The 14,153-nt window shown below is 35.3% G+C and overlaps 1 protein-coding gene across 6 annotated transcripts in view; it reads right to left on the minus strand.

The window, feature by feature from the left end:
• Positions 1-3,837: 3,837 nt before the first annotated feature.
• Positions 3,838-14,153, minus strand: part of NPAT (nuclear protein, coactivator of histone transcription) — a 53,331-nt gene continuing 43,015 nt past the window's right edge. For 5 of the 6 annotated variants that reach the window (XM_082476846.1, XM_082476845.1, XM_082476847.1 and 2 more), the window contains 6 exons: positions 11,551-13,221; positions 9,570-9,685; positions 9,386-9,494; positions 6,732-6,792; positions 5,475-6,630; positions 3,838-4,237 (listed from right to left, as the gene is read on the minus strand). In XM_082476846.1, the coding sequence (XP_082332972.1) occupies positions 4,160-4,237; positions 5,475-6,630; positions 6,732-6,792; positions 9,386-9,494; positions 9,570-9,685; positions 11,551-13,221 (3,191 nt within the window). In that variant the 3' untranslated portion in view covers positions 3,838-4,159. Of the gene's footprint in view, positions 4,238-5,252; positions 6,631-6,731; positions 6,793-9,385; positions 9,495-9,569; positions 9,686-11,550; positions 13,222-14,153 lie in introns of those variants that run through there. The other variant, XM_082476844.1, reaches the window with a different exon arrangement.

Below are 14,153 nucleotides of genomic sequence, written 5' to 3' on the forward strand. Positions count from 1 at the left end.
ACAATGAAAAAACACAACACAGAGAATGACAACTGAGTTACATACAACATGAATGCTTCTCACAATTTTGTGCAAAAGAAGTTAAAAAAGACTACATACTGCATAAATCTATTTATGCAAAGTTAAAAAAAGCTGAAACTATGGCTCTAGAGGTCAGAATAATTATCCTTGGGATTAGCAGTTAGTTACTAGAAGGAAGCATGAGGGGATTCTAGGGTATCAATGGTAGTCTTGATCTGGGTGATTAAGTGGATTTGTGTAATTTTAGAAAATTCATTGAACGGCATAATAGTTTCTGCACTTTTTCTGTTTTATCCTTCCATAAAAATTTTACATTAACAAAAAAGCAATAATCAGTTAAAACAATGGAATGCAGACTTCCCTAAAAATAGCAACAAACAACAAAATACCCAGTTTAATAAGACATTTGTGAGGATAGGGATAACTACAAAATTATGGATATATACCATGTTACCATTAGCTTTTCAGTATCAGTTAACTCATAGGGTTAATGTACTTCAAATGGATATTTCAATAGGATTTTAACTTGGAAAAAATACAAGTGATTCTAAAGTTAATCTAGAAGCTTAAAAGAGACAAATACCTGAAAAAAAATCAGAAAAGTTATAACGGACATAAATCTACAATGCTTTCATCAATGGCACAAAATAATCTACACACCATACTATGTAGTGCATGTATATGCGTGTAAATTTAATATAGGTCCAAAACCTTTGATTTTATATCTCTCTGGTTAGCTGGGTTTCATAGTTCAGAATATTTAGGATTTTTAAAAAGTAACAGAATGTATATATCACATACATACCAAATGAGATAAAGACTAATGTAGCCTCATGTCAAATCAGGTCAGGTTTTGCCTTGAAATGAGTTTTGATGCTCAACTTAAGGGAAAAAATTGGTTGTGAACATTTGGATTTTAGAATTGTAAATAAAAAAGATTAGGAATCAGTAGAGGATAAGAGAGACATTATACATAAATGTGTGTGAGGAGAGAAACCTTATTTTAAGCAGTTTTATGAGTCAAGTGGTTAAATATTTAGGGAAAAAATGTACTGATTCTTTCTTCACACCAGGTATCAAACCAAATTATATATGGATTAGGAGCTTATCCTAATTTCAACAAATCAAGAAATAAAAAACCAACAGAAACCAGTAATGATACAGTTGAATATATCTCTAGTAAGGTATAAGCATATGCTATGGAAGAAATGACAATTTCCTGGCAGGAATATTAATTGAAGTAATTTCCTGGAAGAAATTTGGCAAAATGTATCGAGGTCCTTAAAAAAATGTACATTAAATTTTGACTTGGTAATTCTACTCTCTAAAGCATCTCCTAAGGAAATAATTGACAACATAAATAAGTATTTATTTACAAACATGTTCACTGCTAGTTTTTTTTAAATAATAGCTAAAAACTGGATAATGCCTGATATTATTTGAAGTAAAAAAAGCATTAGGAAGTTATATTTACAGTTTAAGTTCAATTATATAGAAAAAATAATTTAGGGAAAAAAGACTAGTAAAGTATGCAAAAATGTTAACCAATATTTATAAAAAATAGGAAACTCTATTAAAAGAGAATGCATACTACCAGGGTCAAAATTTGATATATAATTTCAATAAGTTAAGCCTGAGGCTGAAAGATGGTGGCTTGAAAAATGATGAATGTAGAATATATAACACCATGCTTTTGAAATTACTCATCAAAGCTTAATCTTGGTATTCCTAATAGTCATGACATCTAGCCTTTGGCTGAATGCTTATGGATGCTTTACTCATGTAAAATTTCAACATACTTATTTACTAAAGGGTTCCAACAATATCCAGGGCTAAACTAATCAAATATTTTAATTACAAGACTTCTCAAATTTGGCATACAACTGAGTACACTAAGTCAGGGGTCCCCAACCCCCGGGCTGTGGACTAGTACCAATACATGGCCTGTTAGGAACCGGGCCGCCCAGCAGGAGGTGAGCGGCGGGCGAGTGAGCCAAGCTTCATGGGCCGCTCCCCATCACTCGCATTAACCACCTGAACCCTGAACCATCCTCGCCCCTTCTGTGGAAAAATTGTCTTCCGTGAAACTGGTCCCTGGTGCCAAAACGGTTGGGGACTGCTGCACTAAGTAATGTTCAAAAATAAACAGTGCATGGATCCTTACATGTAGTTACAAAAGTAGCCACAGGTTGTCTGTGGTATACTTTAACCCTGAAATGTAGTCAACTGAGCATCTGACTGTTAAAATAGATTACTGGGTACAATAATTAAGTCTAGCACATTGGGACTTTTAGGATAAAATCGGGACTATGCTTTTGTTCTTGAACATAAATGAAAGCTCCAAATACAAGTTGTCTTTGGACTATATCTAGTGGCTCCTGGCTAGTGAACTAAGAATCCTGAAGAAAGTGGGCTTATTTTATTTGTATATGAATTCTTCGCACATACAAATTAACTGAATGAGAAGAAAATCTATAATTTTCAGCATTATGTAAACTTCCGAAAACAAGAATTGACTTGCAAAGGAATTTCTTCAAAGTATCTAAAAGAGAATGATTGCCAATATGAAGGAATTCAAACTTTTGAAGTTAATGAAAATATTTATTCAAACCTAACTGCAGTACAGTATCAAGCTGAGTTAAATAAACATTAACTGTACTAATTCCTGGTTCCTTAGGAACAGACCACTGCCACATCATAAAAATTTATTACAACACAAATTTCTGCAGTAAGGTTCAGCTAGTAAGACGTGATTTCCACATTGAGAAATGTAGTGTAAGAGTAGGATGGATTTAGTTTTTTAAAGGCCCAGTATTAAAAAAAAAAAAAAATGGTTGAGGAAAATGACTCATAAATATATACACCTGCAGAAAAAACCCTTAATATACTGATATTTAACAAAACAGAAAGCACTTAAGAGAACATACTTTAATATCTAGGCACAATTGGTCAAGTACGAATTATAATTTCTGTACTCATTTAAAGGTTTAAACCAATTCTTCAACTTGACTGATGTGTGTGAGTCTAATACAGAGAAGGCACCTCTTTCATTCTCCTTAAGGACTTTCTGAGAGAAACTCTATAATACTTTAAGGGGTACAGAGACAACGTACTATATCCAAGTGTAACATAGCCCATTTTAGGAGAAACTAAATTAAAATAGAAAACTATGATTTCTCTTTTTACATCTTATGATGGACATGGCTTTCTAAAAGGACAACAGAAGATAATCCTGCATACAAGCTTTAACATAGAACACAAGATTTAAATTAAATGTGCATTGGTCTCTACTATGTAAAAAGTTCTATGAATTAGTGCAGTTCTTTAAATCCCCAGTATTTAGGGGAAAAGTATATACATACCAAGAAATCTCAACTACTACATAACCAAACTTTTTATGGCTCAATAGTCTAAACGCTTAAAGTTATGTAAAAGATCTAAAAGTTATAAACAAAAGATCAGAACACTCAAATGGTTTACAAAATTCTCTCTTTAAAACAAAGAGACCAGAACAACCAGAAGAAATAAAGTGTACAATTTTAGGAACATTATCTTTACTGCAATTATAAGAAGGGGCGGCAAAGTATTCACTCTAGAAAAAACCCCGAATTGTTAATTTCTGGTTACTTTATTACCATTTGAATTCATTATCACTCTTGTACTAATTAGTGGCTATGTCTTCAGGTATCTTGTGGGACAATTACTGAAGGCAATTTATAAGGAAAAGTATACTTTTCCCACTCAAAGTGAGAAACTATTCCAGATGAATAAGCCTCAGAATTAGAGATCATAAGAAGCCAAAAAATACAATGTAAGAACATTAGGTTGATTTAAGCTCTATTTCAACAAGATTTACACAGTATTTACAATATACAATTGTCAAAGATATACAGTTTTGCAGATTGGCTTTACTCACATTTCTGCAAATGTTTTTTCCACAATAAAAATATACCAAGGTAAAGCTATTTACAAACTAGGAAGCTGTTTTAGAAACAGCATGATTTAGAAATAAAGTGAAATTTCAGTACAATGAAAGTGCAGGTCATGCTTTCAGATTCTGTCAGTATCTCATTCCCTACACTCATAGTTTAAGGAATAGTAGTTTTAAATAGCTACTGTTCTTATATGTTCAGAATATTTACTCATCATAATGCAATGATAACAAAAATTTGTCCACATCCATTCCAGCTGGAAATGAACTGGGTAGCTTCTTTTTCTGTCAAAAAAAAAAAAAAAAAAAAGAAAAGAAAAGAAAGAAAGAAAAAATAAACCTAAGTTAACATATTGAACTCAAACAAGGCCAAAAAAGCTAGCTTTCTTAATATTAAGTCACATAGACCCTCATATCAGGTACTTTCATATACTATCAAAATTTTTGCCAAAACAGTTTAGTTCATTAGCATTTTAGTTATACAGAGAAGTAGAGACAATTTTTATAAATCCAAGGTTAATAAAATATACTTCAATGGTATTTCATTATTTTAGAGCACAAGACATTATACAAATTCAGAGTGTATGAATGTTGAATGAGACAAGAGAGAACATGCTTTTTATAAGGTGGTCATTATTGCTAAACTGTAAACTTTAGAAAGCTTTACTAAGATTTTAAGAGTTAACAGGTACTTTTCAAGTTCCAAACATTTAACATACTCTAGGCACTTTACAAACACTGCATTTAGTCCTCACAGCCATTGCGTAAGATGTGTGGTAACCTCATGTCAAATGATGCAGCTCAGACTCAGATGTTATAGGCTTAACAACAGTCAAGAACCAATAAGCAGGAGATGCAGGATTCAACCCAGGCTTGCAAGGCAGCAGAGCCAAGATTCTTTCCCTGATACGATACTTCCTCTATGACATTTTAAACCTCTCTATTCAATCCACTTACTAAACGGCTAAACAGATTTAGGAAAAATGGCTTTAATTTATCAATGATAATCCTACATTACTTTCCTACAGATAACCGTGGTTAAAGAAGAAACAGGTAAATTTAATTTTTATACTGCTCCAACACATTGACTTATATTAGAATCTATGGAAGAGCTGGTAGGCCATGTGGAAAAAACCCAAGATGGAGGAGTTGCAAAGTAGTTTTCACTTGGTAATTCCATACACAATAATGGCTTCCCTATTTTTCATGTGTTATGTCATTCTCCCCACCAACCCTTGGGTCCTACCATGACAGAAACAAAAACCTCCTGTTCCCAAGGAAGATGTTTATAAATACATGCCTTAGCAACTGTTTTGAAAATGCTATGTTTCATCTAGATAACTTCTGAGTACCACACTGGCTGAGAGATACTGCTAGAGCATGTATTTCGTCAATCAAAATTCAAAGCTATCTTGACCAAAATGTTCAGTTAGGTAGCTATGGCAAAAAATGATGAGATCTTTAATCTGAGCACTGAAGGAAGGGCAAGGTGTGGTTTTGAAATTAAGACTTTCAAACTTGCCTTAATTTTCTTCTTTTTCATTGGTATTGATGAATTTGCAAGACTTTTATTAGAAGTACGGGAGTGTCGTTCACGCTCATCTAATTCCTCGATTTTCCGCTTTTTTGTGGTACTCCTTGAAGAGGCTCTACATTGCTGTGTATTGTCTTTTAGAGGAGTAGCTGAAGTCGTCCTGGAGATGGCTGCTCTGGAGAGAATCATTAATGTATGGGCAGCCATGTTTACACTGTTTTCACTCCCTGTTTCACTGGCAGGGCTGCAGGCGGGCAAGTCTGGGGTGACAGGAGGGACCATTACTTTGGGTGTGCTACTGTCTTCACCGTAACGCCTACTAGAAGGGACCTTGATAACATCTGTAGGTTCTTCTTTATGTTTTTCCCCTGCTCCTGAGCCAGAAGTCCGGGGTACAGATAAATCAGTACTATCAGCGAGTCTACTTACTGGGCTATGCCACTGAATATCTTGTAACATTTCTGTGGTATGTTTGGTGAGTGGGTTAATCAAAGAACTGGCAGACTTGGTTTGTTCTTGTTTTAAATCCTTCACAGGTGCACCTACTGAAATGACATTTTTACTGTTTGAGGATGTGCCTTGTTTTCTGGTTAGCTCTTGCAGTGAAGCTACAGTTTTCTCATTCCGTACACCCCCATTTTGCTGCCCATTAGACAGTTTTGAAGTTTCTGGATTTTTCTGCCTTTCCACATCACTGCATAGTTCATTCTCCTTATTAGCTGTTGTTTTATGGAAAGATTCAAGTATAGTTTCTGTTGGTGAAACTTTCTTTTCTGACTGAGTTTCTTTTATGGTATGTCGGCTAATGGCAGTTTCTGATTTAGATAAAATCTTAGGCACAGGAGGTTTCTCTCTCTCTCTTTTGAGAGCATTATTAGAAGGGGGTTTTAAGGTGGAGGAAACAATGGGTGCGTCAAGATTAGAAAATGAAATGTCATTCCTTTCTTTGTTTTGGGACACCGTCTTATGGTTTGTCCCCTGTGTATTCGCCACAGGAGAAGCAGTGCTATCAAAACAGAGCACACGTCTGTGGCTTTCAAAGGTTTTGCTAGTTGGAACTATACTTTCTACTGAGAAGGGAACTGTTATTTCTTCCAATTTTTTCCCAAGATCTGTGGCCATATTCTTGTCAGGAACTTCAGTTCTACAAGAAAAAAAAACTTTCCTTAGCAACATAAAGAAATTCTTTATGCTTTTAACTTGAGCATTCAAATACTCTATGATAGAAACTACTTTTATGCTCACCGTTGTACATGACATCCAACTAAGTGACTTGATGAATCCACCAAATTATTTACCTGTTTTCCTGGAATTATAAGTTAAGTTAATTAGAAAAGAAAAACATTCCTGAAAGTATATTTCTCTGAAAGAAAACAGAACAGACCACAGTATCAGACACCATGAGAAAAATTTAAGCTATAGCTAATGTACAAATGAAATACTTTCACATACTGGGTCTAAAAAAGCAGCTTTGTAATATACACGAGACGATCACTCATTCATGTTACTGAGGAAATATAAATATGGAGCAAATGACCTGCTTTAACTTCAGGCAAATATGAATCCAGTCTTTGGATTTACAAATTAGTATGCTCAATGTAGCACTTAAGGGTACTACTTAGATCCAAAAAGTTACTTAAAGAAAACACTATATTATGCCTATTTTAAAATTCTGCCCATTTAACTGTCATGTTTGTAAGCCTATGTCACTCAGAGCACATGCTCTGGAGTTTTAATAGCCATATTTTAATTTCCATGGACTTATGAGTTTATGTGGCAGGGCAGCAAGATATGAAGCCGGAAACGAAAGCAAAGATGATATCGTGTAGGACCTTGGGTATTATGCAAAAGGTTTTATAGAGAATCTTTAAGAGTTTTAAATAGGGATGATGCATGAATAGATTTGTTTTAGGAAGTTACTCTGGCAGCAGTGTAGAAGATGAACTAGAGAAGAAAGAAAACTGGAAATATAAATTCTAGTTAGATTGCTATAAATATTCAAGGTAGGAGATGATGAAGGTCTTAGAGACAGTAATGGGCATTCGCACAGACATGAACAGTAAATGAGGAATAAACGGTGATATTAACCAAGAGGGAAAGGTAGGCAGAAGAGGTTTTTGAGGAATAAGACGTGAGACTTAGATATATAGAGTATGTGGATCTTAAGTTACATAAAATTAGAACGGGAGGAGCACAGTAGTTCTAGAAGCCACCAATAGTATTAACTGTTAGAGGGAAGTAAAGTAAGGTAAGAATGGAAAATGTCCAACGCATATGGCAGCATTAGGAGGCCACTGGTGACTTTAAACAGTTTTAGTGGAAACATGAGAAAGGACAATAGTATGGATGAAGAAGTAATGGGAAATAAGAGGGGTCGGGGATAAAGGGCTGGCAGATGTGAAAAACCTAAAGGAATGATGGGAACGATCCTTGTATCCACAGTTGGACAGCCACAGAGTGATGAAGCCAAAAAAGAAAAGTTGAAGATACACAGAAGACAGAAGGTAGCCTGCATTAACCTTAGAAAGAATGAGATAATCATTCCTCTAAGAAGGGAAAAGGGAAGAATGATTTTAGATGAACAGGTACATATTAAATGCGAGTAATGTGAGAAAATGGATTTTACTACCGATAAAAATCAAAATCATTGGCCTGGAGTGAGGAAAGTGGTGACTGGATAGATCTGAGAAGACCTGTGGAAGTCTGAAATAGTATTAAGGAGGAATGGGAGAGAAAGAAGATAGGTAGACATTTAAAATAATTGCTAAGTGGCAGTGAGGGTGAGAAAGTTTTAAGTGTTATTGAATGGAATCACTTCTAAAGCAATGCTAAGAAGCCCAGGTGTAAAGGCAGAGAAATGGTTGGCTGGATAGATCCAGGGCTAGAGGGTATTAAGTGGATATGGTAGAAGAATGTGAATATGAAGGCGTTTAAGAGTACTGGGAAAAGTGGCTGACGTGGTGGATTGTGGGGTTTAGCCTGGATAGGGAAGGAAATGAATGCAGAAAGGAAGTGAAAATTCAGGTAAAGGTAAGGATTCAAGTAATAGGAGCTCTCATTGGTTGAAGAGAGATTCAATGGATATACAGAAATGTATTTTGAGAGAGGTTATTGACTGTTAAAAATTATATAGGTCTAATAACAAGTAGTGAAAAATTAAAGGTAAAGCTATGGGACAGGCTGGCTGAAGTGAAGATTAAAGACTTAGAAATGAAAGGGGTCAACAATTCTGAGGGTTAGGGTGTTGTTAGGTTAACAACATGGGCATTTTGTCACCCATGAAGATGGAGAAGTCTGAGGTAGAGAAGTTTGAGAACTCACCACAACATTCATCAATATTTTCATTCATGAATGAAAATCTCGTGTTACTTTGTATATGTTGTCTTTTATTGAACTAAATCTTTATTTTTGGAGTAGTCAGCATTATCAGATTTTTTCATTTTTCAAAAGCAATCTTTTATCCCAGCATCATCTGGATATTCTCTTACATTTTCTTTCATTATTTGTTTTGCTTTTCACTTTTAGGTGTTAATCATCTTGGAGTTCATACCTTTATATATGTTGTGAGGAAGAGATCTATTTTTTCCCTGTAATATATATAATAGCCAATAGATTTCATTTACTAAACAAACTATCTTATCCCTTCTGACTTCTGACATTACCTCTACTATGTACAAGTTGCTATAAATACACGGTCTTTTTCTAAACTCTATTTTGTTCCATTTGTCTTTTTTTTTTTTTTTTTTAAATCACTGCAAAAAACTTTAAGCAAAGATTGGACAACCACCTGTTAGGAAAGTTATTAGTATTCCAAAAAAAAAAAAAAAAATACCGTCGTATTGCTGCAAACAAAGGAGTACACACACATAAAGTTGACATGAATGGACTTAAAAATGTACCTGTACAAGGCTTGTTTCTTAGTCCCTGAGTCTTCAGAGATTTTGGAGGGATAGGGAATTGAGGGATACTTCTATTGCAAACAGGTGCTGCCAAAGGCATATGAAGGACCTGGACAAGAAGAAGCCATTAATTATACTTTGTTTGAAAAGCGGCACCGAGCCATTTTCAGTTCATAAATCTCACCTGCCGAGGAGGAGCAGAAAAGGTATTTCCATTCTGTCCAACCACAGATACAGGGATCATTCCCACCATTCCCTGAAGTACAGGTTGGACTGGTGAAGCAATTATAATGGCAGATCCTAAAAAAAAAAACAACCAACAGTTCTCAATAAAATGGAATAAACACAAGACACCAAAGTGATTATTATTATTTTTAAAGGTTTTGTGTTTTTTAAAAATAAATATATTTATTTGTTTATTTATTTATTTATGTCTGCTTGGGTCTTTGTTGCTGCACGCAGGCTTTTCTCTAGTTGCGGCGAGCGGGGACTACTCTTCGTTGCGGTGCGCGGGCTTCTCATTGTGGTGGCTTCTCTTGTTGTGGAGCACGGGCCCTAGAGCGTGCAGGCTTCAGTAGTTGTGGCACGCGGGCTCAAGAGTTGTGGCACACAGGCTTAGGTGCTCCGCAGCACGTGGGATCTTCCTGGACCAGAGCTCGAACCCATGTCTCCTGCATTGGTAGGCGGATTCTTAACCACTGCGCCACCAGGGAAGCCCTAGTAATTGTTAATTTGAAATAAATTCTATATAATTATAATCAGTTTTTCATATAATCTACTCTCCTTTAAAAAAATTAATTTAGGGACAACAGCAAGGCTAACAAATTAAGAAAAAGTCAATCTGAATATTATTCTTATGGCAATTAGTCAAGGTAAACATCATGAGTAAGCATAAGACTCTACAGCCAGGAGATCATATTTTAGTTGTACCTTGATTCCTCTAGAAAGAATAGTGAAATTGATCAAAAAATTGGTAGTGCAGGTTTCAAGTCTGAATCTTTTACCAGAAAATAAGGGTCCAAACTGAATACTGACAGTCTTAAGACTTACTCACAACCCCAAACTATAATATTATCTCAATGGTATTTGTCAAAAAGGGTCCAGATAAGTGAGCAACCAGTCAAAACTGTGGGAGAAAATACAATGTTTACATGGAGAAGTCAACAATATAGTCTATGGCTATCATAATTTAACCCTGCCCTGTAAATGAATCTTTTCCTAATAAATTCATTAACTTCTCCTGTAAGGTTGATCTCCTCACTTTCATGAACACCCACCTCAGTCTCTCAAATACCTACCTATCCTTGTGCTGCTTAAGATTCCCTTCCTTTTACTCCAAATACTACCTTATTTCTCTAAGCTTCAGCTCAAGTTTCACATTTTCTACTAATTCTGATCCCTCCTTTATCTTATTTTAAACAGCACTTGAAATAGATCCATCAGGCTTTATACTTAATTGCTGATATTTAATCTGATTTAATTGTATGCCTAAATGTAAAAAAAGAAAGCGGGAAAAGGAGCTTGGGAATCAATATCTAAGGAAGTGTAGATGAATGTGCCATAAACTCCACCTTCAAGGAACATATAATCAACAACGACCACTATGACAGGCATGTCAATCACTACACATAAAATGGCATGTAATAAATGCCACAAGTGCTCCTATAAACAAAGAATTCTAAAGACAGGGATCAATTTTCAAATGTGGAAGATAGTGAGAAATTACAAAGGGTGTTATGCAGGGAGAAATTCAAGTTGTATCTTGAAAGTCTTTCCAAATAGGTAATAAATTCCTTGAAAACTAAGACTATAATAACTATTTAAGAAAAATCTCCCACAACACTGGGTTTTAGTAGGTATATGGCTATTTGATGAATTAGTCTTCCCCCCCCTCTCTTTTTCTTGTATTGATAGCTTAGCCATGGATTGAGAAGTAACTATGGAAAGAAAAATAAAAAATTAAACCACTGAATTCCATAGCTTAGCAGATTAAAAGAAAAAAGTTTGATTGAATTAATTCTATAAAGAGAAGCCATAATCACAAATTTCTGAATCTAATCTTATACTCTCATCCATGATTTATTACCTTCTAGTCAACAACAGCACACACAAGAGAAATTAGATCCCATTCCAGAGAAATGAACTTCAATATGTTCTAAAGTTACCTTGTGAAAAGTTGGGTGACATAGCTTGATTGACAGCAAATACACTGTTTGACCTTGGGGGTGTCTGTAACTGAGGTGGTGGTTGAGCAGTCATAGGTGCAGAATTTCCAGGCAACACCACCACATTTGACTGACTGACAGTTGTTCCTAAGGCTGTTGGATCAGTTACACAAGTAGCTATCAGAATGTTATTTGAATTGCCAAAAGTTGTGCTTGTAGCTGGCATTAACTGTATGTAGCCTCCATCCTTGGAAACACATGGTGTAACATTGGCTGAAAAAGCAATGCTGTCTTCATTCTGAGTGTTGTTTACTGTAGAGTCTTCAGGTTTGAATGCTAAAAGGCTCTGTTCCATTGAGGCTGAATCCCCAATTCCTTCAGCAGATGAGACAGCACCTGTGGTTTCTTCTGAAGACAGGCATTTAACTACTTCTGCATTTCTGGCAGGTGATTTAGCAGGAGAAGACAAAATTATAGTTGGCAAGTTTTCTCCACTGATACTAGAAACAGCACTGTTAAGTTCAGAATCTGAGGAAACAAATGGATCGTCACTGATGATAATTTTGAGAGAGACTATATTTGATGCATCTATCTCTGTTGACTTGTTGCCAGCAGGTTTATCACTAGTGTTCTGGGACTCAGGGTGAGAATCCCTCATTGAAGAACACACAGATTCTGAAGGAAGAGAATGTATATCTTCTATAGGATTAGCTTCTGGGGGTATCAATGTAACTTCCTCACAGTTATTTTCACCTAAAGAGAGAAAAATACTATCTCCATCTTCTTTTACAGAAGACGAAGGCTCTTGTGAACCCAAAGCAACTTTCTCAGACTTGGAGGGCTGAGGTTCATGATCTGTATGATTTAACTCAACAGATAATGAATCATTAGATGGTTGTTTAATTGAAGATACTGAATCTCCAAGGTGAATTTCTACCTTTTGTTCAGATACAGTTAAACCCGAACCTTCAATAGACACAGGTAATATTTTACTTTGAAGTGAAGAATTATCTTGGCAATCTGAAAGTTGCTGTGATGCAACTGGTAACACATTATTAATTTCAATTTTACTCTGGTAAATTTCTCTAGAATCTGGTGACTTGGAACCATGGAAATTAGTTGTAAGTCTTCTTGTATCGTCAGAACTTTCACAAAATTGACCTTTTTTAGATGGCTTTCCAGTTAATGGAATATTTTGGGATAAAAGCTGAGAAGTTTTTCCAGAGAGAATTAAGTTCTCATTGTTAGTTTCACCACCAAGGGAAACAAATGAAGTTATTGGTATATCAGACTGATCAGGCTGTAATCGAGATTCATTCTGCACACTTGGAGACAAAGAATTCTTTTCAACTTCCATAGCCAAGTCAGTTTCAGCAGACATCTGATTGGTGTATAATTCAGCACAATGCTGATTACATTCGGCATCAGAGTTTATTCTTTGGTTAAAGTCATTCAAATTAGGCACAGACTCAAAGGTGATATCAAGGTTACACTTCTGTTCAGTAGATACTACTGTTTTAAAGGCCTTTTTCTGGACGCTAGAGTCTATCTGGGAAAAATGTTCCTGGGCTTCCTGTCTAAGCTCATCATGGTTGCTGCCATTCTTCAAAACATTTGATGTGTCTTCATTTTGATAGGATGTACAAAATGGAGGTTGACCAGATTGATCATCTGCAAAATATCAGGATGGTAGAAAGATATGGTGAGTATGTAACAGCTTTTAAGGTAGTCATCTTTACTATAAAACCTATTTTGCCAAGGAAGTAACTAATCTTTGACATACCAGCAAGTGGAAGTCTGATAAACTCACTCTCTCACTTTTTGAGTATCAAAAAACTCACAGGTACTTTTCTTATTACTGATGCCTTTGTTAACAAGTGCCAAATTGTTTTTCAAGCTTTTTAGAAAACAGATGACACAAAGAAGGAAAAAGTATATATGTTTAAGAATATTTAATATGTACCAATATATAAAAAAAACTGGCTACAAACATAGTGTTTTCAAAACAACTGACTTTTCAACTTCTACCATTTCTACTGACCATACTTCATCTGATATATTCTTGAAGGTGAAATGGGGCCAAGTACATTTTGCATGATCACCATTTGATGTTATTGTGTACACTTTAACATTTATTACACATTTACTGAAGATCAACCATATGACCAGTACTGGGATACAAAGATGAATGACCCAGTCTCCGCCCTTGGTGATATCAGTCTAAGGGAGGCAGACATAGGACAGAAAGTCATAATGAAACATGCCAAAAACCACAGTAGTATAGGAACAAAAGGCACCTCTTCTGGCCTATGGGATGTGAGAAAGTGTTATTGTACGAGGAGATCTTGACAAATAAAAGTGTTAATAGTTGGAAAAAGAAGGGCATTTGAGAAAATACTGATATACTGTGTCATACATCATTCACAGTTTAGAACAGAAAACAATAACAATTAACATTTTGAAAAATATTGGGAAAAATCTAGAAAAATGTATATCAACTATCATAAAATTCTGTTAATGTGACACTGGTAAAATAATAGTGGGTATGGAGCACATGTGAATCCTTATTGTGGGGAAACCAGTGGAAATTATATACAGGCCAC

Source organism: Balaenoptera physalus (genome assembly GCF_965194825.1).
Source record: "Balaenoptera physalus genome assembly, chromosome: 10".
NCBI lineage: Eukaryota > Metazoa > Chordata > Mammalia > Artiodactyla > Balaenopteridae > Balaenoptera > Balaenoptera physalus.